We start from the raw sequence: 23,490 nt of genomic DNA on the forward strand, positions 1-23,490 counted from the left end.
GAAACTTTTTCACACAAGGTATATTTAGCCTGTGGAACTCACTGCCACATGAAGTCATTGATGTTAAGGATGTAGACAAGATAATGGTTTCACCCAGTCTGGCAGTTCTTATGATCTCCCTTCACAACCAGAGCATGCCATTGCTGGGAGCTCACCAGGTTCTCCAGGTTCTCCTCATCCAGGCTGAGTGAGCGGAAGTGCTGACGGATCACCTCGTTCAGAGCTCGCACATACTCCACGCGCTCCTGCAGCTCTGTCATCTGGCCCTGGTATTGCTCCAACTGCAGGAAGAGTGAGCACCATTCTCTGTTAGACTGGGGCTGGACCCCATCTGCTGCCTTCCCAGCAGATCACCCAGCCCCTCATGCTGAGTGCCCCAGATCTCCGCTCACTGAGCTCTGAGAGGCAGGGCTGTGCTGGATGTGTCTGGCACAGAGACACCTGCTGTGAGTCTGCAGAGAGACTGAGGCACTGTCGGTGCAATGCTGAATGAAAACCCTGGAAAAACAAATGTAACAAACAGAATTTTGTCCATTTCTCTGGATAAAATGAAAAACCAAAACTCCTTTGTTTGGGTTGAACAAAATGCAATGGTGGAACAGATTGCTTCCACATTGCTGGCACTTTTATTTTCAGGTTTTTTCATCTGAAACTAGTCACCAAATTCAGCCGGAATGTACATGTTTCAGTGCCATGACAAGGTTTCTTTGATGAATTGACTATTTGCCCAGCTCTGGTTATTAGCTCTGAAGCCCACTGCTCTGGGAGACTTCTGCTAACAGCAGTCAGCCTCTCTGCGGCTACACCAGCATGGGACCCCATACAGAGTGCCTGGCTTGGGTGGTGGGGCTGAATCCTTCCTCCTTGGGGATGGCTGCCGATCCAGCTGAAGGCATGGGGCAGTGCTATGGGGAAGGGGAAGCCTCAGTCTGCTCAAAGAGGAGCGGAGTGGGACAAAACGGTGGGACTAGTGGGAATGCGTGTTGGGCCGCAGCTGGCTGAGCCCAGCAGAGCATGGAGTCCCTGGAGGTCTGTTCCTGCCATACCTTCTGGGAGCACTTGGCAATGGTGAAGATGTCAGTGCTGACGCTCTGGTAGAGCTGCACAACCCCGCCAAGCTGGGAAATGAGGATCTCGCTGCGCTGGGACGTCTCGCTCAACAGCAGGGAGAGGATCTCTTTGATGACGGAGTCCAGCAGGGGCACTGGGGGGCATGGAGCAAGCGGGTATCAGGCCATGAGGCAAGGGCAGCCAGCGCTGCTGCCATCACCAATTTCCCATCCACAGGCACCCACCAACCCTTTGTGTGTGACCACAGAGACCCCCCAACTCGGGCCTGTCACCAACCCTCCATGGGTGACCACCACTCCCCCCATACTAACAGCCCATTACCCCCCCATGTCACCAGCCGCACACTCCCACAGTCCACAGCTCCCCCCTTACTAACGGCCCATTACCCCCCCCATCACCAGCCGCACACTCCCACAGTCCACAGCTCCCCCCTTACTAACGGCCCATTACCCCCCCCATCACCAGCCGCACACTCCCAGAGTCCACAGCTCCCCCATTACTAACGGCCCATTACCCCCCATGTGACCAGCCGCACACTCCCACAGTCCACAGCTCCCCCCTTACTAATGGCCCATTACCCCCCCCCCGTCACCAGCCGCACACTCCCACAGTCCGCAGCTCCCCCCTTACTAATGGTCCATTACCCCCCCATGTCACCAGCCGCACACTCCCACAGTCCACAGCTCCCCCCTTACTAACGGCCCATTACCCCCCATGTGACCAGCCGCACACTCCCACAGTCCACAGCTCCCCCCTTACTAATGGCCCATTACCCCCCCCCCGTCACCAGCCGCACACTCCCACAGTCCGCAGCTCCCCCCTTACTAATGGTCCATTACCCCCCCATGTCACCAGCCGCACACTCCCACAGTCCACAGCTCCCCCCTTACTAACGGCCCATTACCCCCCATGTGACCAGCCGCACACTCACACAGTCCACAGCTCCCCCCTTACTAATGGCCCATTACCCCCCCCCCGTCACCAGCCGCACACTCCCACAGTCCGCAGCTCCCCCCTTACTAATGGTCCATTACCCCCCCCATGTCACCAGCCGCACACTCCCACTGTCCACAGCTCCCCCCTTACTAACGGCCCATTACCCCCCATGTGACCAGCCGCACACTCCCACCGTCCACAGCTCCCCCCTTACTAATGGCCCATTACCCCCCCCCCCCGTCACCAGCCGCACACTCCCAGAGTCCGCAGCTCCCCGCTTACTAACGGCCCATTACCCCCCCCCGTCACCAGCCGCACACTCCCAGAGTCCGCAGCTCCCCCCTTACTAACGGCCCATTACCCCCCCATGTCACCAGCCGCACACTCCCACAGTCCACAGCTCCCCCCTTACTAACGGCCCATTACCCCCCCCATCACCAGCCGCACACTCCCAGAGTCGGCAGCTCCCCCCTTACTAACGGCCCATTACCCCCCCCCCGTCACCAGCCGCACACTCCCACAGTCCACAGCTCCCCCCTTACTAATGGTCCATTACCCCCCCCCTCACCAGCCGCACACTCCCAGAGTCCACAGCTCCCCCCTTACTAATGGTCCATTACCCCCCCCATCACCAGCCGCACACTCCCAGAGTCCGCAGCTCCCCCCTTACTAACGGCCCATTACCCCCCCATAACCAGCCGCACACTCCCAGAGTCCGCAGCTCCCCCCTTACTAACGGCCCTTTACCCCCCCCCCCCGTCACCAGCCGCACACTCCCACAGTCCACAGCTCCCCCCTTACTAACGGCCCATTACCCCCCATGTGACCAGCCGCACACTCCCCCAGTCCACAGCTCCCCCCTTACTAATGGCCCATTACCCCCCCCCCCCGTCACCAGCCGCACACTCCCACAGTCCGCAGCTCCCCGCTTACTAACGGCCCATTACCCCCCCCATCACCAGCCGCACACTCCCACAGTCCGCAGCTCCCCCCTTACTAATGGTCCATTCCCCCCCCCATCACCAGCCGCACACTCCGACAGTCCGCAGCTCCCCCCTTACTAATGGTCCATTACCCGCCCCATCACCAGCCGCACACTCCCAGAGTCCACAGCTCCCCCCTTACTAATGGTCCATTACCCCCCCCATCACCAGCCGCACAGTCCCAGAGTCCGCAGCTCCCCCCTTACTAATGGTCCATTACCCCCCCCCATCACCAGCCGCACACTCCCAGAGTCCACAGCTCCCCCCTTACTAATGGTCCATTACCCCCCCATAACCAGCCGCACACTCCCAGAGTCCGCAGCTCCCCCCTTACTAACGGCCCATTACCCCCCCCATCACCAGCCGCACACTCCCACAGTCCACAGCTCCCCCCTTACTAATGGTCCATTACCCCCCCATCACCAGCCACACACTCCCACAGTCCACAGCTCCCCCCTTACTAATGGTCCATTACCCCCCCCATCACCAGCCGCACACTCCCAGAGTCCACAGCTCCCCCCTTTTTAACGGTCCATTACCCCCCCCCGTCACCAGCCTCACACTCCCAGAGTCCGCAGCTCCCCCCTTAGTAACGGCCCATTACCCCCCCCATCACCAGCCGCACACTCCCACAGTCCACAGCTCCCCCCTTACTAATGGCCCATTACCCCCCCCCATATGACCAGCTACCCCCACCCCGGAGCCCATCGCCAGGTCCCATTACCCCTCCCCTGTGACCAGCCATTCCCCCCCCACAGCACTCCATCACCCCGACTAACCCCACCTGACTTTTGCCTGCTCCACGAGGGGCTCACTGCCCCTTGCCCATGTGAACGCCTCTGCCCCTCCCGATGCCCACATAGCAATCCCCCACAGGGTGCACCATCCTCTGCATGCCCCCTCACGCCCCACACACCAATCTCCTGCTGCACGCTGCTGCAATCCACCAAGAGGAGCCGGTTGCAGGTGATGACCATGGAGGGCACCTCTCTGACACATTCTGCCCAGGCACGCAGCTGTACAACTCGCTGCACATATTTGCCCGCGGGCCAGCCCTTCATCAGCTCCAGCTGTTTGGGGCTCCAGCTGTGAGCAAAGCTGTGGATCTCTGCCACCCACGTGTGCTGCTTGCAGATCTCCTGGGTCTCACTCAGTGCCTCCTGCAGGAATAGCACAGGGCTCTCAGCAAACCACAGCACCAGGCCCCAGGAGATACAGAGCAAACCCTACCATTTGCCATGCCTCCCTCAAAGCCAACCCGGCAGCCTCGTCCCTGGGAGCCCAGCCTCCACCCAGGATCCCACTTCCTGTCTGAGCTGGGGCAAGCTATCGCCCAGGTAAGACAATGGCTTTGGAGAAGTCTGAGCCCTGAGAGCCAGGCTGGGCCCTGGTCTGGGAGTTCCAGGAGGAAGTGGCCAGAGGGGAGTGAGCGCTGGAGAAGGCCCCAGTGAGCAGGGGATAAATAGGAGGGAGAGGCAGAGGGGAGTTCAGGATGTGGGATCATTGTACTGGGTACTGCAGCGATGACCAGAGGCCCCACTCAGGATCAGGCCCCTTTATATTGGGTGCGTCACCGACTCCAAGGGAGAGACGGCCCCCCCAGAGCTCAGTGTCTTTAGGGCCCAGTGCACACAGCGTGAGCCGGGGGAAGCGCCAAAGCTGCAGGGGTCAATCAACTCTTAGCAATGAAGAAGCCGGGAGGCGTTGTGGGATGCAGTGAAGAGGGATGTTGGCGACATGATCGGACGTTCCCAAGGTGTGGATGGGGCGGCAGCGCACAGGCAGCCCTGGGCCCAGGGCCATAAGGCTGGGCCAAGAGCTCTGGCGAAAGGCCAGCTCTTAGAGACACTGCGAAGGGAAAAGAGGCCAGGCAGCCCCCTCACTCACCGCCAGCAAAGCCCGCTGGCTGGCCAGGGCCTCCTGGATACTGCTGTCCGAGAGCAGGTCCTGCTCCAGTTGCTCCCTCGACGGCGCTGGGTACTGGCTCCTCAGCCGGTGCCCACTCACCTCCAGGCCCCTGATGACCTTCAGATCCAGATGGTGCACCAGCTGTGGCTCCTGGCCACAAAGCACCTCAGCAGGCAGACTCTGGAGCAGCTCATCAGGGGACTCGGGGGCCAGGGCCTCAGGGCCTTCTTTATCTGCTTCTCGAAGGGCTGCACAGGAGAAAGACAGAGACAGTGAGGGCTCAACCAAAAATCTCAGCAGGGATGATGGGGGGTGCACACTCCCCTCCCTGGCACCTGGGTGTAGTGGGCAGAAGCAGGGCCTCTGCCCCATCTGCTCTGCCCTCCACCCTGGGAGGCCCTGTGGCAGTGTTCCATCTGGCCAGGAAGCAGCAGATGGCGACGGGCCCTGCATGAGGAAGTCACCTACCACTTGGCTGGGGACTGCACAGCACCACTGCCAAGTCCTGACTTCTGAGAGTCTCTGTATCTCCAGGACTCTGCTCAGGTTGGGTCACTGGCTTCTCCTTCCTGGTGCGGGTTACCTGCAGGGACAGGAGAGGAACTGGGAGATCCCCACTGGCTGCAGAAAAGTGCTTGGCACAATCTCCTTCACCTTCTGCAACCCTCCACTCCTCACATCAGGGTCCTTTGACCTGTGGGCTAGGCCCACATTATAACATTGACTACACTTGGTTCCCCACCCTGCAGCAGGAGCACCCAGCCCAACCTCCCAGCAAGAGCCGCCAGCCCTTACCACTCCTCCATAGCAAGAGCATGAGTTCCCCACCCCCTGCCCCTAAGCCAGCCCATCCACATAGCTGAAGCACTGACTTGACACAGAGATCTTGCTGGGAGCTGGCTCCTCCCACTACCCACCAACACTGCGGTGAAGGCACCTAAGCCCCAGGCATGTGCCTGACCTTCAGCAATGGCAGTGCAGCAGGAAAAGCCTGGCACAGGGGATGGATGTGCTCTTTGGATGCAGGCAGACTCCCTACTCCCATTGGTGTCTGCACAGCTGGGGAGGGGTGACTGCCAAGCTGGGAGTCAGAGGTACCAACCTGCAGTACAGACTCCACCACGGCCTCCAGGGCCCCCAGCAGGCTGGTTTCCAGCTCCTGACTGGAGGGAAAGGGGACCAGTTTGCTGTCAGCGTCAAAGACCAGGTGCACTCGGAGGACAGCCTTCCGCATGGTACCATTGGCCTGCAGAGGAGAGAGTCAGAACAGGGTCAGTCCTAACCACACCCTGCAGGCTCCACATGCCCTGGGTACCCTGGGCTCTGGGTGGGTGAGGTGATGGCCCTGGCGGGGTCCTAGCCACATGCTCTAGGCTGTAACATCTATTTCCAGGGTAAATGAACAAAGAAGAGGCCTAAAAGGCCTTTCAAGAAGATGCCTTTTCAAACACAATTTACTGTGTAGCTGGCTCTGGTGTGACTGAGGCTGATGATGCTAGGGACACCAGTACTGGACACAATTCAAGAAGGACATTGATAAAGTGGAGAGAGTCAGAGAAGACTTAGGGAGAGATTCCGGGATTTCAATCTGAGTAGCTTACCAAAGAGAAGGTTCAGGAATGACTGACCACAGTCTAAGTATTGACATGGGGAAAAAATGTTTAACAATGAGCTCTGCAGTCTAGCAGAGAAAGTCTGACACGTTCCAATGGCTGGAAGTAGAAGCTAGACAGATTCAGACTGTAAATAAGGTGCAAATATTTGAACAGCAACTTACCATGGATCGTGATGGGTTCTCCATCAGTAGCAGTTTTTATTTCAAGATGGGATGTTTGTCTAACAGCTCTGCTTTAGGGATTATCTGGAGGAAGTTCTCTGGCTTCTGTTCTACAGGAGATCAGGCTAGATGATCACAGTGGTCCCTTCTGGTTTGAGACCTCTATGAATCTGTGACCATAGACTCATGGACACTACAAATTCTATAGCGTGCTAAAGGACAACAACACTCCACTCACAGGACAAAGAGCTTATGAATGGGTGAATCATGATCCGTGTATGCTAGCCTGGACCATCAACATGCTGGCCCCCAGTGGCCCCTTCCTCCCCAGTGCCCATGCAGACCTCCTAGTTTTCTGACACCCTCCACCAGAGGATGAAAGAAGGGCAGAGATTCAAGAGCCAACAGCAGAATCGAAGGCTGATAAAGACAAAAAATGAAACATGAGGATTTCTTCCAAGCTCATGCTGAGGCTTAAATACAGGCCAAGAGAGCCTTCCTATGAGCCTCCAATGAAGCTAGCAAACCCTGCTCCAAGGAGCTATCCAGTGTGGTAAACTTCTTCAGCAATCCTGGGTGCCTACAACCTGCATCAGAGCTGAGCACCCAGCACTGCAAAGAACTATCACCCTACTGTACTGAAAAGATCATGCAGATTCAGGAAGCCTTCTCAAAAAGCCTGGCTCCGTCCCACACACCAACCCACAGCCCACCTGTATTCCTGGAGTTTGGTACATCACTCCTCAAGACAGGCTGGACTCCCCAAAACCAGATTCATGATAAGCACCTGTTTGTAAAGTGTGTAGATAAAGATGTTGCTGTCTTGGAAACAGAACAAGAAACATGGCATTAGACAGAGGGAGGTGGAAAGATTGGGGGGCCTCATGTCTCACCAAGGCACAAGAGCATCTACTAAAATAATACGTGGAAGCAAGAAATTGCATCATTATGGAAGAAGTCAGTTTGGGATACATACGCTGGAGGTCTCGTGCAGCCAGCAGTAAAACGTCACTGCAGTTTCTAAACATTACAGCTGATAATTTTCTAACACAAAAGGTATTCCACGCCACAGGAGGTCATTTTTTCCGGACCTTGTTATGACTGATAAAGATAACTTAATCACTGGATTGGAAGTTGGGAGTCGTCTAGGATCACATGACTTGATTCAGTGTAGCCATAAGGTTATTTGATAGCATCCTCAAAAGCTTCTAGAAAGAATTGCACCTTGCCAGGGTACATTTGCCAAGCAAGCACAGAGATTTATCCCTGGGGTTTTTTAAAAGAACTGTGTACTTTGTGTTTACATAAGAACATAGGAATGGCCCCACTGGGTCAGATCAAAGTCCATCTAGCCCAGTATCCTATCTTCTGACAGCGGCCAGTGCCAGGTGTCCCAGAGGGAATGAACAGAACAGGTAATCATTAAGTGAGCCACCCGCTGTTGCTCATTCCCAGCTTCTGGCAAACAGAGGCTAGGGACACCATCCCTACCCATCCTGGCTAATAGCCATCGATGGACCTATCCTCCATGAACTTATCTAGTTCTTTTTTGAACCCTGTTATAGTCTTGGTCTTGTTTAGCTTAATTTGTTATTCTTTTTTCCTTGACAAAATACATTCTGAACTATATACATAATGCTCAAGTTCCTGTGATGTACATACTTGGCAAAGGCTTTCTCAGTTTCATCACTTTCACATGCAAAGTTCATAAAATCATCTACAACAACCATATGTACTTTATTGGTAGGAAACAGTCATTGTTAAAAAAAAATCAGGCAACCCCTCCACAAAATTGATGAAAGGGTATTTACAAAATAGTTCTTTATACACCAGCAACTGTAACACCACACAGTATTCTCAGGCATAACAGATAACATTTGCTCGATATTATCAACACATTTTTAATAAATTAACTTTTCCCACAGTTGCTAGGCCCTACAAGAATTACAGAAAGTGTGTTCCCATTGCGTATCCATTTTCAAAAGCCGTAGAGTAGGGTTTAAATCTCTCTCTGATTACTCTCTTGTTGTAAATGACTTGCTGCATTTTCTTATGGATCTTTGTTTCTGTTTGCCACTGATTTTTGTTCCTTGCCACAGAGGACTGCTGCACATCTATCTTTTTGTTGGGGTATTCTCACCCAGGTCTGTGCTCTAGTCCAGGTTGATCTTCTCACAATTTGCCATATTGAGGGTAATCCCTTTGACTTTTATGCAGGTCTTCCCTTCCAGGAGCTTGTATTAATGCATTTCTGGACCTGCTGACACAAACTCTGAAGCGCAGAAATACCAAAATGAGACCTGCTCTGACAGTTGAGAAGTGAGTGGCGATAGCCCTGCGGAAGCTTGCAATGCCTGACTGCTACTGGTCACTCGGGAATCAGTTTGGAGTGGGTATATCTACCATGGGGGCTGCTGTGATCCAAGTAGCCAGGGCAATCAGTTCACTTCGCTAACTTCCCAGATATAGACTGGAGAACAAGTGCTAGTAATAATAATAGGGCGCAGATTTTTCTGGATGCAATAGCTAATGGATTCCTTCACCAAGTAGTTGAAGAACCAACAAGAGGGGATGCCATTTTAGATTTGGTTTTGGTGAGTAGTGAGAACCTCATAGAAGGTTGTAGGGGACAACCTTGGTTTGAGTGATCATGAGCTAATTCTGTTCAAACTAGATGGAAGTATAAACAAAAATAGATCTGGGACTAGGGTTTTTTATTTCAAAAGGGCTAACTTTAAAGAATTAAGGAAATTAGTTAGGGAAGTGGATTGGACTGAAGAACTTGTGGATCTAAAGGCAGAGGAGGCCTGGAATTACTTCAAGTCAAAGTTGCAGAAACTATCAGAAGCCTGCATCCCAAGAAAGGGGAAAAAATTCATAGGCAGGAGTTGTAGACCACACTGGATGAGCAAGCATCTCAGAGAGGTGATTAAGAAAAAGCAGAAAGCCTACAAGGAATGGAAGATGGGAGGGATTAGCAAAAAAAGCTACTTTATTGAGGTCAGAACATTTAGGGATAAAGTGAGAAAGGCCAAAAGCCATGTAGAGTTGGACCTTGCAAAGGGAATTAAAACCAATAGTAAAAGGTTCTATAGCCATATAAATAAGAAGAAAACAAAGAAAGAAGAAGTGGGACTGCTAAACACTGAGGATGGAATGGAGGTTAAGGATAATCTAGGCTTGGCCCAATATCTAAACAAATACTTTGCCTCAGTCTTTAATGAGGCTAATGAGGAGCTTAGGGATAATGGTAGGATGACAAATGGGAATGAGGCTATGGAGGAAAAGATGGGGATCAATATGAAAATTGAAAGGTGGATAAGGAACTGGTTAAAGGGGAGACTACAATGGGTCATACTGAAAGGTGAACTGTCAGGCTGGAAGGAGGTTACTAGTGGAGTTCCTCAGGGATCGGTTTTGGGACCAATCTTATTTAATCTTTTTATTACTGACCTTGGCACAAAAAGTGGGAATGTGCTAATAAAGTTTGCGGATGACACAAAGCTGGGAGGTATTGCTAACACAGAGAAGGACCGGGATATCATACAGGAAGATCTGGATGACCTTGTAAACTGGAGTAATAGTAACAGGATTAAATTTAATAGTGAAAAGTGCAAGGTCATGCATTTAGGGATTAATAACAAGAATTTTGGTTATAAATTGGGGACACATCAGTTGTAAGTAACAGAGGAGGAAAAGGACCTCGGAGTATTGCTTGATCACAGGATGACTATGAGCCGCCAATGTGATATGGCCATTAAAAAAGCTAATGCGATTTTAGGATGCATTAGGCGAGGTATTTCCAGTAAAGATAAGGAGGTGTTAGTATCGTTATACAAGGCACCGGTGAGACCTCATCTGGAATATTGTGTGCAGTTCTGGTCTCCCATGTTTAAGAAGGATGAATTCAAACTGGAACAGGTACAGAGAAAGGCTACTAGGATGATTCGAGGAATGGAAAACCTGTCTTATGAAAGGAGACTGAAAGAGCTTGGCTTGTTTAGCCTAACCAAAAGAAGGCTGAAGGGAGATATGATTGCTCTTTATAAATATATCAGAGGAATAAATATCAGGGAGGGAGAGGAATTATTTAAGCTTAGTACCAATGTGGACACAAGAACAAATGGATATAAACTAGACACTAGGAAGTTTAGACTTGAAATTAGATGAAGGTTTCTCTCCATTAGAGGAGTGAAGTTCTGGAACAGCCTTCCAAGGGGAGTAGAGGGGGCAAAAGACATATCTGGCTTCAAGACCAAGCTTGATAAGTTCATAGAGGGGATGGCTAGGAGGGAAGGGATAGCTCAGTGGTTTGAGCATTGGCCTGCTAAACCCAGAATTGTGAGTTCAATCTTTGAAGGGGCCACTTAGGGAGCTAGGGCAAAAATCAGTACTTGGTCCTGCTAGTGAAAGCAGGGGGCTGGACTCACTGACCTTTCAGGGTCCCTTCCAGATCAAGGAGATTAGTATATCTCCAATTATTATGGGATAGCTTAATTTTGGCAATTAATTTATTTTTGATTATTAGCAGGTAAATAGGCCCAATGGTCTGCGATGGGATGTTAGGTGGGGTGGGATCTGAGTTACTACAGAGAATTCTTTCCTGGGTGCTGGCTGGTGAGTCTTGCCCACATGCTCAGGGTTTAGCTGATCGCCATATTTGGGGTCGGGAAGGAATTTTCCTCCAGGGAAGATTGGCAGAGGCTCTGGAGGTTTTTCACCTTCCTCTGCAGCATGGGGCACAGGTCACTTGCTGGAGGATTCTCTGCAGCTTGAGGTCTTCAAACCACAATTTGAGGACTTCAATAACTCAGACATAGATTAGGGGTTTGTTACAGGAGTGGGTGGGTGAGATTCTGCGGCCTGCATTGTGCAGCAGGTCAGACTAGATGACCATAATGGTCCCTTCTAACCTTAAGTCTATGAATCTATGAATCTATAAGAAGGGTAGTGACTCTGGGAAACGTGCAGGACATAGTGGATGGCTTTGCCATGATGGGGTTCCCTAATTGTGGTGGGGCAATAGATGAAACACACATCCCTATCTTGGCACCAGACCACCTTGCCAAAGAGTACATAAACCATAAGGGCTACTTCTCAATGGTGTTGCAAGCGCTAGTGGATCATTGGGGCCATTTCACCGACATCAACATGGGATGGTCGGGAAAGGCACATGACGCACGCATCTTTAGGAACTCCGGTCTCTTCAGAAAGCTGCAAGAAGGAACTTTCTTCCCAGACCAGAAAATTGCCGTTGGTGATGTTGACATGCCAATAGTTATCCTTGGAGACCCAGCCTACCCCTTGCTCCCATGGCTTATGAAGTGCAATGGAGTTGAAAGTGCTGTCCAGAGCGCACACATTGGAGCACTCTGGGACACCTCCCGGAGGCCAAACAAGTCGAAATACACTGTGCTGTGTCTACACTACCGCTAATTCGACCTGGGAAGGTCGAATCTAGCACTACTCCTCTCGTTGAGGTGGAGTACAGGCATCGATTTTAAAAGCCCTTTAGGTCAGCGGGAAGGGCTCTGTAGCATAGACAAGCTAATTATAAATTTGACCCAATGCAGGGAATGCCTGTCTAACAACGTAGTATAGACCAGCCCTATGTGAGAGTCACCACCGCCCATAGCAGCCCAGGGCTGGATCCAGCCTCCCCATTTTCAGACACGACAGTTTGACAGCCTCCACTAGGGGGCATCGCTTTTTGTTTTTTTCTCTTCCTCACCTGTTTAACCTTTTTTAAAATTTTCACAATCATCCTTGATGATAACTTTTTGAAGCCATCTGTTTATCCTCCAAACACTGACCTCCCTTTTGTTTACCCCTTGAGGATGCCCCTTTCCATGACTAGTCATGTCTGCTCAGAACCTGAGCCACCCTCTGGAAAACTGAAGGATTTTTCAAAGTCAGCCACAAGAGCTTTCGTGTTTTGAGGGAGTTTCCAGTCAGTTTCTTTTAGAACCCCTAAGGATACACCGGCCATCAACTTTCTGAACAAAGCATCATGTTTTTCCCAAATCCTTTTAGAATACTGGAGGGCTGTGCCTAGCTTATTAAGAGAATAGTTCATAACAATTTTCAGATACTGCATAAGGAGATACCCCTGCATCGCATAGGTTTTCAGTTCTTGTTTTTTATTCACAACCCCTAAAGCACTTGCTCCAGGTTTGTGACTGTGTGTTTTCACTCACAGTTTTCTCAGGGCTTGGTGTGGTGTCGACTACTGAGGAACTGGAGTTGTGTTCACATTGTTGCTCTTTTACTGCAATCTTTTCTGTTGTTCTCGGTTTGACGTATCTGAGCTTTGAACAGTCCTGATGCTCCATCTGTGCTCTGCTGCTGTTTTCTGTTATTGTTGTTAAAGGTCTCAGAGCAGATTCCTGGTTCTTTGTTGGTTCTGTTGGTGGTTGTTATGTTGCTGTCTATATGATTTTATAAAAATATGCTAATGAGTGAATATAATGTAACTGGAATATGCTTCATGCAAAAGGTATACCTATCTCACAGAGCTAGAAGGGACCCTGAAAGGTCATTGAGTCCATCCCCCTGCTTTCACAAGCAGGACCAAGGACTGATTTTGCCCTAGAACCCTAAGTGGTCCCTTCAAGGATTGAACTCACAATTCTGGGTTTAGTAGGCCAATGCTCAAACCACTGAGCTATCCCTCCCCACCAAGGTCTCTTGTAACGTATAATCTACTGAGTGTGCTCATCCTATTTGTATAAATGTACCACTCTTGTATCTGAAACTAAAAATATGAAATATAACTCTGAGGACTTGTGGTAATTATGCAAAGTGTGGGCCATTAATGGTGGTTTGGAATCTTGATGACTCCCATTAACCAGGACAATTGACTGCAGATGGCTCTGTTTTACCTGTAAGTCTTCCTGTGTACTGGCAAGTGGGTAATGAAGTCTTGCAGTGACATGTGATCATGTCACCTGAACTGGAATCCATCTTCAACCTGGTGTCTTTCCATTGAGAAGGAGGGGGTGGGACAAAGGATTCCTGCCTTATGCAAAAGATATATAAAGGAGTGGAGAAGAACAAAGATGGAGAGCCATCATGAGGAATCCCCTAGCTACCACCTGAGCTGGAACAAGGGCTGTACCAGGGGAAAGGATTGTGCCCAGACTAGGAAGGCGTCCAGTCTGAGAAAAGAAACTTATTGAAACATCTCTAAGGGTGAGATTTTTACCTGTATTCAGTTGTATTACTGTATTAGGTTTAGATTTGAGTGTTTTATTTTATTTCACTTGGTAATTCACTTTGTTCTGTCTGTTACTACTTGGAACCACTTAAATCCTACTTTCTGTATTTAATACAATCACTTTTTACTTATTAATTAACTCAAAGTATGTATTAATACCTGTGGGGGGGCAAACAGCCGTGCATATCTCTCTATCAGTGTTATAGAGGGCGAACAATTTATGAGTTTACCCTGTATAAGCTTTATACAGGTTAAAACAGATTTATTTGGGTTTAGACCCATTGGGAGTTGGGCATCTGAGTGTTAAAGACAGGAACACTTCTGTAAGATGCTTTCAGGTAAACCTGCAGCTTTGGGGCAAGTAATTCAGACCCTGGGTCTGTGTTGGAGCAGACGGGCGTGTCTGGCTCAGCAAGATAGGGTGCTGGGGTCCTGAGCTGGCAGGGAAGGCAGGGATAGAAGTAGTCTTGGCACATCAGGTGGCAGCTCCCAAGGGGGGTTCTGTGATCTAACCCGTCACAGTGGTAGCTCGGTAGCTCTGACTATGGCATCATCAAGAGAGTACCACAAGCCTATTTAGGAAAACAGGGTACTCCAATTTAGCATCAAAGAAAACATTTTACAGAATTCACATACACACAGACAAACAAAAAATCCTTAACTCTATAATCTCACCAAAACCCACCCATGCCTTTGTATTTGCATAAAAGCAAAACTGTTTAAGCAACCAAAATATATTTACTTGGGTTCAAATGTCTGTCAGTTGCTGATGCTGGAGAATTTCCCTTTTCAGTTGTCTCCTTTTTCTTTTAAGCTTGTTCATATTCTGGTCTAAGGGTCGCTCTTGGTTTGACCGTATTGTGTGGAGACAACATTATTACAAAACCACATGAAAAGATGGTTACTCACCTTTGTAACTGTTGTTCTTCGAGATGTGTTGCTCATATCCATTCCAATTAGGTGTGTGCGCGCCGCGTGCACGTTCATCGGAAGATTTTTACCCTAGCAACACTCGGTGGGTCGGCTGGGCGCCCCCTGGAGTGGTACCACTATGGCACTGGATATATACCCCTGCCGACCCATCCACCCCTCAGTTCCTTCTTGCCGGCTACTCCGACAGTGGGGAAGGAGGGCGGGTTTGGCATGGATATGAGCAACACATCTCAAAGAACAAGTTACAAAGGTGAGTAACCGTCTTTTCTTCTTCGAGTGCTTGCTCATATCGATTCCAATTAGGTGATTCCCAAGCCTTACCTAGGCAGTGGGGTTGGAGTGAGATGTCACAGAATGCAAAACTGCTGAGCCAAAGGCTGCATCATCTCTGGACTGTTGGACCAGAGCATAATGTGAAGCAAAGGTGTGGACCGAAGACCAGGTAGCCGCACGACATATCTCCTGGATAGGTACACGAGCCAGGAAGGCAGCAGATGAAGCCTGAGCCCTGGTAGAATGTGCAGTGAGGTGGCTCGAGAGTACATGAGCCAAGTCGTAACAAGTATGGATACATGCCGTTACCCACGATGAGATCCTCTGGGATGAGACCGGTAGACCCTTCATTCGGTCTGCCACTGCGACGAAGAGCTGGGGCGTTTTACGAAATGATTTTGTGCGCTCGATATAAAATGCGAGCGTTCTACGGACGTCCAGGGAGTGCAATTGTTGCTCCCGTCGTGATGAGTGCGGCTTCGGGAAGAAGACTGGAAGGAAAATATCTTGGTTGACATGGAATACCGATACCACTTTAGGGAGGAATGCTGGGTGTGGATGTAACTGCACCTTATCCTTGTGGAACACAGTATACGGTGGGTCTACCGTGAGAGCCCGAAGCTCGGAGACTCGCCTGGCCGATGTAATGGCTACGAGAAAAGCTGTCTTCCAGGACAGGTATAGCAACGAGCATGTTGCCAACGGCTCAAATGGGGGAGACATAAGTCTGGTTAGAACCAGGTTGAGGTCCCATGTTGGGGCGGGGCGTCGTACTTGTGGGTATAGGCGCTCCAGGCCCTTAAGAAATCTAGAAACCATAGGGTGTGAGAACACGGAGCGGCCACTCCCCCCTGGATGGAAGGTAGAGATGGCCGCCAAGTGTACCCACAATGAAGATACTGCCAGGCCCTCCTGTTTGAGAGACCAGAGGTAATCCAAGATGGTTGGGATCGAGGCCTCAGTGGGGGTAACACTGTGTGACCCGCACCAGCAGGAGTAACGCTTCCATTTGGCCAGATACGTCGACCGGGTGGAAGGCTTCCTGCTAACCAGGAGTACTTGCTGTACTGAGGCAGAGCAACGCAACTCTGACTGGTTCAGCCATGCAGCAGCCACGCCTTGAGGTGAAGGGCCTGCAGGTCTGGGTGGCGAAGACTGCCGTGGTCCTGCGTTATGAGGTCTGGGTGGAGTGGCAGGGTAATTGGGTTGGCTAGTGACAGATCGAGTAGCGTGGTGTACCAGTGCTGCCTGGGCCACGCTGGAGCGATCAAGATTAGGTGCGCTGTGTCCCTGCGGAGTTTCAGCAGGACCTTGTGAACCAGCGGGAATGGCGGGAAGGCATAAAACAGACGGTTCTTCCACGGCATCAGGAATGCGTCCAAGATCGACCCTGGTGAGAGGCCTTGGAAGGAGCAGAACATCTGGCATTTCCTGTTCTCGCGGGAAGCAAACAGGTCTATGTGGGGAAATCCCCACCTCTGGAAAACCAAATGAATAACATCCGGGCATATCGACCACTCGTGGCAGAGGAATGACCTGCTCAGTCGATCCGCCAGAATGTTCCGAACCCCCGGGAGAAAGGACGGTACCAGGTCTATCAAGTGGGCTATGCAAAAGTCCCAGAGTCTGATGGTCTCCTGACAAAGGGGGAAGATCGAGTCCCTCCCTGTTTGTTTATATAGTACATGCCGTTGTGTTGTCCGTAAACACTGAGACAGCGCGGCCTTGTAAATGTTGCAGGAATGCCTGGCACGCTAGGCGGACTGCTCTCAGTTCTCGGACATTTATGTGAAGTGTCAGCTCCTGAGATGACCAGAGGCCTTGCATACGAAGGCTCCCGAGGTGCGCGCCCCAGCCGAGAGAAGACGCGTCCGTTGTCAGGGACACTGAGGGCTGAGGCGGATGGAACGGTAGCCCTGCACACACCAGGGAGGGAGTCAGCCACCAGTCTAAAGAGCCTAGAGTGCTCGGGGGAATGGTGACTATTGTGTCTATTGAGTCCCTGCTCGGGTGGTACACCGAGTTGAGCCAAGTTTGTAACGGACGCAGGCGGAGCCTGGCGTGCTTGGTTACGAACGTGCATGCCGCCATGTGGCCCAAGAGACCGAGACAAGTGCGAACTGAGGTCGTCAGGAAATTCTGCAGACCGCAGATGATTGTTGCCATTGCTTGAAACCGCGGCTGTGGTAAGCAGGCCCTGGCGAGATTGGAGTCTAGGGTCGCTCCTATGAAGTCTAACCTCTGTATGGGAACTAGAGAGGACTTCTCTATATTGATCACCAGGCCTAGACGAGTGAATAGGTCCCTGACGACGCCCACATGCTGGGTGACTTGTGTCTCAGAGGTCCCCCGGAGGAGCCAATTGTCCAGATACGGAAACACGTGTATCCGACGTCGGCGGAGATACGCAGTGACCATGGCCATGCACTTCGTGAATACCCTTGGGGCTGTGGAAAGGCCAAAGGGCAGGGCTGTGAACTGGAAGTGCTGATGGTCGGCTACGAAAAGACGGTTACTCACCGTTGTAACTGTTGTTCTTCGAGATGTGTTGCTCATATCCATTCCATATAGGTGTGCGCGCCGCGTGCACGTTCGTCGGAAGACTTTTACCCTAGCAACTCAGTGGGTCGGCTGGCCGCCCCCTGGAGTGGCGCCACCATGGCCGCAGATATATACCCCAGCTGACCCACCCACTTCTCAGTTCCTTCTTGCCGGCTACTCCGACAGTGGGGAAGGAGGGCGGGTTTGGAATGGATATGAGCAACACATAAGAACATAAGAAAGGCCGTACCGGGTCAGACCAAAGGTCCATCTAGCCCAGTATCTGTCTACCGACAGTGGCCGATGCCAGGTGCCCCTGAGGGAGTGAAACTAACAGGCAATGATCAAGTGATCTCTCTCCTGCCATCCATCTCCATCCTCTGACGAACAGAGGCTAGGGACACCATTCTAACATCTTGAAGAACAACAGTTACAACGGTGAGTAACCGTCTTTTCTTCTTCGAGTGATTGCTCCTATGCATTCCATGTAGGTGATTCCCAAGCCTTACCTAGGCGGTGGGGTCGGAGTGAGACGTGGCGGAATGCAAAACTGCAGAGCCGAAGGCCACATCTTCTCTAGACTGCTTCACGAGAGCGTAGTGCGAAGCAAACGTATGGACCGATGACCAGGTCGCTGCACGGCATATCTCCTGGACCGGTACGTGCACCAGGAAGGCGGCTGAAGACGCCTGAGCCCTGGTAGAATGGGCAGTGAGGTGGCCCGCTGGGACATGGGCCAAGTCATAGCACGTGCGGATGCATGCTGTCAGCCACGAGGAGATCCGCTGAGTGGAAATGGGAAGGCCTTTCATGCGATCCGCTATGGCCACAAAGAGCTGGGGGGACTTACGAAAAGGCCTTGTGCGGTCAATATAAAATGCAAGCGCCCTGCGGACATCCAGGGAGTGTAACCGCTGCTCCCGTGGAGATGAATGAGGTTTAGGGAAGAAAACTGGGAGGAAAATGTCTTGACTGGTGTGGAAGGCCGAGACCACCTTAGGGAGAAAAGCAGGATGCGGCCGCAATTGAACTTTGTCCTTGTGAAAGACAGTGTAAGGAGGGTCTACAGTGAGAGCTCGGATCTCAGAGACCCTCTGAGCCGAAGTAATGGCCACCAGAAAACTGTCTTCCATGACAGGTATAGGAGAGAACAGGTTGCCATCGGCTCAAAGGGCGGACCCATGAGCCTGTTGAGTACCAAGTTCAGGTCCCAGGTAGGGGCGGGGTGACGGATCTGAAGGTAGAGACGTTCCAGCCCTTTAGGAACCTAGCGACCACCGGGTGAGAAAACACCGAGTGCCCACCTTCGCCCGGATGAAAAGCGGATATGGCCGCTAAGTGGACCTTCAGGGACGATAAGGCCAGGCCTTGTTCTTTAAGGTGCCATAAGTAGTCCAGGATAACTGGCACGGAGACCGCCGTGGGCGCAAGAGCCCGTGAGACACACCAGAGCGAGAAACGCTTCCACTTGGCCAAGTATGTGGAGCGAGTGGAAGGTTTCCTGCTGCTAAGCAGGATGTGCTGTACAGGTGCGGAGCAGCGGAGCTCTGAGGCGTCTAGCCACGCAGGAGCCGCGCCGTGAGGTGGAGAGCCTGGAGGTCCGGATGGCGGAGACTGCCATGTTCCTGAGTTATAAGGTCCGGGCAGAGGGGGAGGGTGATCGGCGGGGACACAGAGAGGCTGAGCAGCATGGTGTACCATGGCTGCCTGGGCCATGCCGGAGCAATCAGGATCAGATGAGCCCTGTCCTGACGGAGCTTCAGCAGAACCTTGTGGACTAATGGGAACGGGGGAAACGCATAGCACAGTTGGTGAGTCCATGGAATGAGAAATGCGTCCGAGATCGATCCTGGTGAGTGCCCCCGGAACGAGCAGTACGTTTGGCACTTCCTGTTCGCACGCGTCGCGAAGAGATCCACCTGGGGAAAGCCCCACTTGCGGAAAATGGCGTGGATAATGTCTGGTCTTATGGACCACTCGTGGCACAGGAAGGATCTGCTCAACCGATCCGCGAGAGTGTTTCGAACTCCCGGGAGAAAGGATGCCACCAGGTCGATCGTATGTGCTATGCAGAAGTCCCATAAATGGATGGCTTCTCGGCAAAGGGGGGAAGAGCGGGCCCCGCCCTGTTTGTTGATGTAGTACATGGCTGTTGTGTTGTCTGTGAAGACGGAGACACAACGGCCGGACAGAAGCTTGCGGAACGCCTGCCATGCGAGGCGGACCGCTCTGAGTTCCCGAACGTTTATGTGGAGCGAGAGCTCCTCTGATGACCACAGGCCCTGTGTTCGCAGTTGGCCCAGGTGGGCTCCCCAGCCGAGGGAAGACGCGTCTGTTGTCAGAGACAGCGTGGGCTGGGGCGGGTGAAAGGGCAACCCTGCACACACCACGGAGGGGTTCAGCCACCAATTGAGGGAGTGAAGCACATTCGGCGGCACCGTGACCAAGGTGTCTATTGAGTCTCTGGCCGGACGGTACACCGAGTGGAGCCACATCTGAAAGGGGCGGAGCCGGAGCCTGGCGTACCTGGTGACGTACGTGCACGCCGCCATGTGCCCCAGCAGGGCGAGGCCAGTGCGGACCGAGGTCGTGGGGAAGGCCTGCAGGCTGCGGATGACGGCCGTTAACGCCAGGAACCTCGGCTGAGGAAGACAGGCCTTGGCCAGAGTGGAAAAGACAGTTACTCACCTGTAGTAACTGTTGTTCTTCGAGATGTGTTGCTCCTATCCATTCCAGTTAGGTGTGCGCGCCGCGCGTGCACGGCATCTCGGAACTTTTTTACCCTAGCAACTCCGGCGGGCCGGCTGGGCGCCCCCTGGAGTGGCGCCGCTATGGCGCTGAATATATACCCCAGCCGGCCCGTCCGCTCCTCAGTTCCTTCTTGCCGGCTACTCCGACAGTGGGGAAGGAGGGCGGGTCTGGAATGGATAGGAGCAACACATCTCGAAGAACAACAGTTACTACAGGTGAGTAACCGTCTTTTCTTCTTCGAGTGATTGCTCCTATCCATTCCAGTTAGGTGATTCCCAAGCCTTACCTAGGCGGTGGGGTCGGAGTGAGATGTGGCGGAGTGTAATACCGCGGAGCCGAAGGCTGCGTCGTCTCGAGACTGTTGTACCAACGCGTAGTGGGAGGCGAAGGTGTGGACCGAAGCCCAGGTGGCCGCTCGACAGATGTCCTGGATCGGAACATGGGCCAGGAAGGCAGCCGACGAGGCGTGCGCCCTCGTCGAGTGGGCGGTGAGTCGGCACGGTGGGACGCGAGCAAGCTCATAGCAGGTCCGAATGCATGCTGTAACCCATGCGGAAATCCGCTGGGAGGATATCGGCTCGCCTTTCATGCGGTCAGCCACCACTACAAAGAGCTGGGGCGAACGCCGGAAGGACTTAGTCCGCTCGATGTAGAAAGCGAGCGCCCTGCGGACGTCGAGGGTATGCAGCTGCTGCTCCCGAGGCGAGGCGAGGCGTGCGGCCTTGGGAAGAACACCGGGAGGAAGATCTCCTGGTTGAGATGGAACGCTGACACTACCTTCGGGAGGAAGGCCGGATGAGGGCGAAGCTGCACCTTGTCCCCATGGAAGACGGTGTATGGCGGGCTAACCGTCAGGGCGCGGAGCTCAGAAACTCGTCTTGCTGATGTAATGGCGACGAGGAAGGCCGTCTTCCAGGAGAGGTAGAGCAAGGAGCACGTGGCCAAGGGCTCGAAGGGGGGACCCATCAGCTTGGCCAGCACAAGGTTCAAATCCCAGGTCGGGATAGGACGCCGCACCGGCGGGTACAAGCGGTCCAGGCCTTTGAGAAAGCGGGAAACCATCTGGTTCGAGAAGATGGACCGACCTTCTACGGATGGACGAAAAGCGGACACTGCCGCCAGGTGAACTCTCAAGGAGGAGACCGCAAGACCTTGCTCCTTAAGGTACCAGAGGTAGTCCAGGATGGTAGGGACCAGGACTACAAATGGATTGAGACCTCGTTGATCACACCAGAGTGCGAATCTCTTCCATTTCGCTAGGTAAGTGGAGCGAGTGGAAGGCTTCTGGCTCTCAAGTAGGACCTGCTGGACTGCTGCAGAACAGTCCCTCTCCGCGTGGGTCAACCACTCAGGTACCAAGCTGTGAGATGGAGGGACTGCAGGTTCGGATGGCGGAGTCTGCCGAAGTCCTGAGTGATGAGGTCCGGCCACAACGGAAGGGGGATGGGTTCCCGAACGGAGAGCTCGAGCAGCAGGGTGAACCAGTGCTGCCTCGGCCAGGCCGGCGCTACGAGTATGGCGGTGGCCCTGTCCCTCCGAAGCTTCAGGAGCACTCGGTGCACGAGCGGGAACGGAGGGAAGGCGTAGAGGAGGCGATCCGTCCAGGGGTAAAGGAAGGCGTCCAACAGGGAGCCTGGCGAGCGACCCTGGTATGAGCAAAACAGGTAGCACTTCCTGTTGTCCCTGGAGGCGAATAGGTCTACTTGGGGAAATCCCCACCTCCGGAAGATTGTGTGGACGACATCTGGACGGAGGGACCACTCGTGGGAGAGGAACGACCTGCTGAGATGGTCGGCCAGCGTGTTCTGCACTCCCGGAAGAAAGGACGCTTCCAGGTGAATGGAGTGGGTCATGCAGAAGTCCCACAGGAGCATCGCCTCCTTGCAGAGGAGGGAGGATCGGGCTCCGCCCTGTTTGTTCACGTAGAACATTGCTGTTGTATTGTCCGTGAACACTGTCACACAGCGGCCTTGCAGGCGAGCGCAGAAGGTGCGACAGGCCAGACGGATCGCTCGCAGCTCGCGGACATTGATGTGCAGGGCGAGCTCCTGCGGCGACCACAGACCTTGGGTGTGAAGATCGCCCAGGTGAGCTCCCCAACCGAGCGCTGAGGCATCCGTAGTCAGAGTAGCGGATGGGCGAGGAGGGTGGAACGGGACTCCCGCACACACGACCTCCGGGTCGAGCCACCAGCGGAGGGACTCGAGGGTCGTCCTGGTGACCGTGACCACCATGTCGATGGGGTCTCGATGAGGCCGGTACACCGACGCGAGCCAAGACTGGAACGGGCGGAGGTGGAGCCGCGCGTACGCTGTGACATATGTGCACGAAGCCATGTGGCCCAGGAGGCGGAGGCAGGAGCGCACCGTAGTGGTTGGGAAGGTGACGAGGTCCCGGATGATGGAGACCATCGTCTGGTGTCGAGCGCGAGGGAGACAGGTCCTGGCCACCGTGGAGTCAAGGACCGCTCCGATGAACTCCACTCGCTGTGCCGGGATCAATGTGGACTTCTCGGCGTTGATGAGAAAACCGAGTCGCTGAAAGAGAGCCAGGATTTCTGCCATCTGGTCCATTACGAGTTGTCGGGACTGACCTCGAACCAGCCAGTCGTCGAGATACGGGTAGACGTGTATCTGACGACGTCGGAGGGCTGCGGCCACTACCGCCATACATTTGGTAAACACCCTCGGGGCGGTGGAGAGTCCAAACGGCAACACCGCGAACTGATAGTGGGTGTTGTTCACCACAAACCGGAGGTAACGACGATGGGGAGGATAGATTGCGACATGGAAGTAGGCGTCCTTCATGTCGAGGGCGGCAAACCAATCTCCCGGATCCAGAGAGGGAATGATGGTCCCCAAGGTGACCATGCGAAACTTGGGCTTGAGCAGGTATTTGTTCAGCTTGCGAAGGTCCAGGATAGGACGTAGCCCCCCTTTCGCTTTGGGGATGAGAAAATAACGGGAATAGAATCCCCTGCCCCGCCTGTCTTGAGGCACTGCTTCTATGGCACCCACGCTGAACAGAGTGTGAACCTGAGGACGAGGAGGACAAGCCCTGGATAACCGGCTCCGAAGAGGGATCTGCCGCGTGCTCGGCGG

The 23,490-nt window shown here is 53.0% G+C and overlaps 1 protein-coding gene across 16 annotated transcripts in view; it reads right to left on the reverse strand.

Moving 5' to 3' along the window:
* Positions 1-23,490, reverse strand: part of DNHD1 (dynein heavy chain domain 1) — a 200,898-nt gene that overhangs the window by 134,286 nt on the left and 43,122 nt on the right. For 14 of the 16 annotated variants that reach the window (XM_045025296.1, XM_045025318.1, XM_045025311.1 and 11 more), the window contains 6 exons: positions 6,001-6,144; positions 5,367-5,481; positions 4,878-5,146; positions 3,907-4,150; positions 1,047-1,204; positions 156-281 (listed from right to left, as the gene is read on the reverse strand). In XM_045025296.1, coding sequence (XP_044881231.1) covers positions 156-281; positions 1,047-1,204; positions 3,907-4,150; positions 4,878-5,146; positions 5,367-5,481; positions 6,001-6,144 — 1,056 coding nt within the window. Of the gene's footprint in view, positions 1-155; positions 282-1,046; positions 1,205-3,906; positions 4,151-4,877; positions 5,147-5,366; positions 5,482-6,000; positions 6,145-12,872; positions 13,104-23,490 lie in introns of all 16 variants that reach the window. The other 2 variants (XM_045025396.1, XM_045025349.1) reach the window with 2 other exon arrangements.

The sequence above is a fragment of the Mauremys mutica genome, chromosome 1, assembly GCF_020497125.1.
Source record: "Mauremys mutica isolate MM-2020 ecotype Southern chromosome 1, ASM2049712v1, whole genome shotgun sequence".
NCBI lineage: Eukaryota > Metazoa > Chordata > Testudines > Geoemydidae > Mauremys > Mauremys mutica.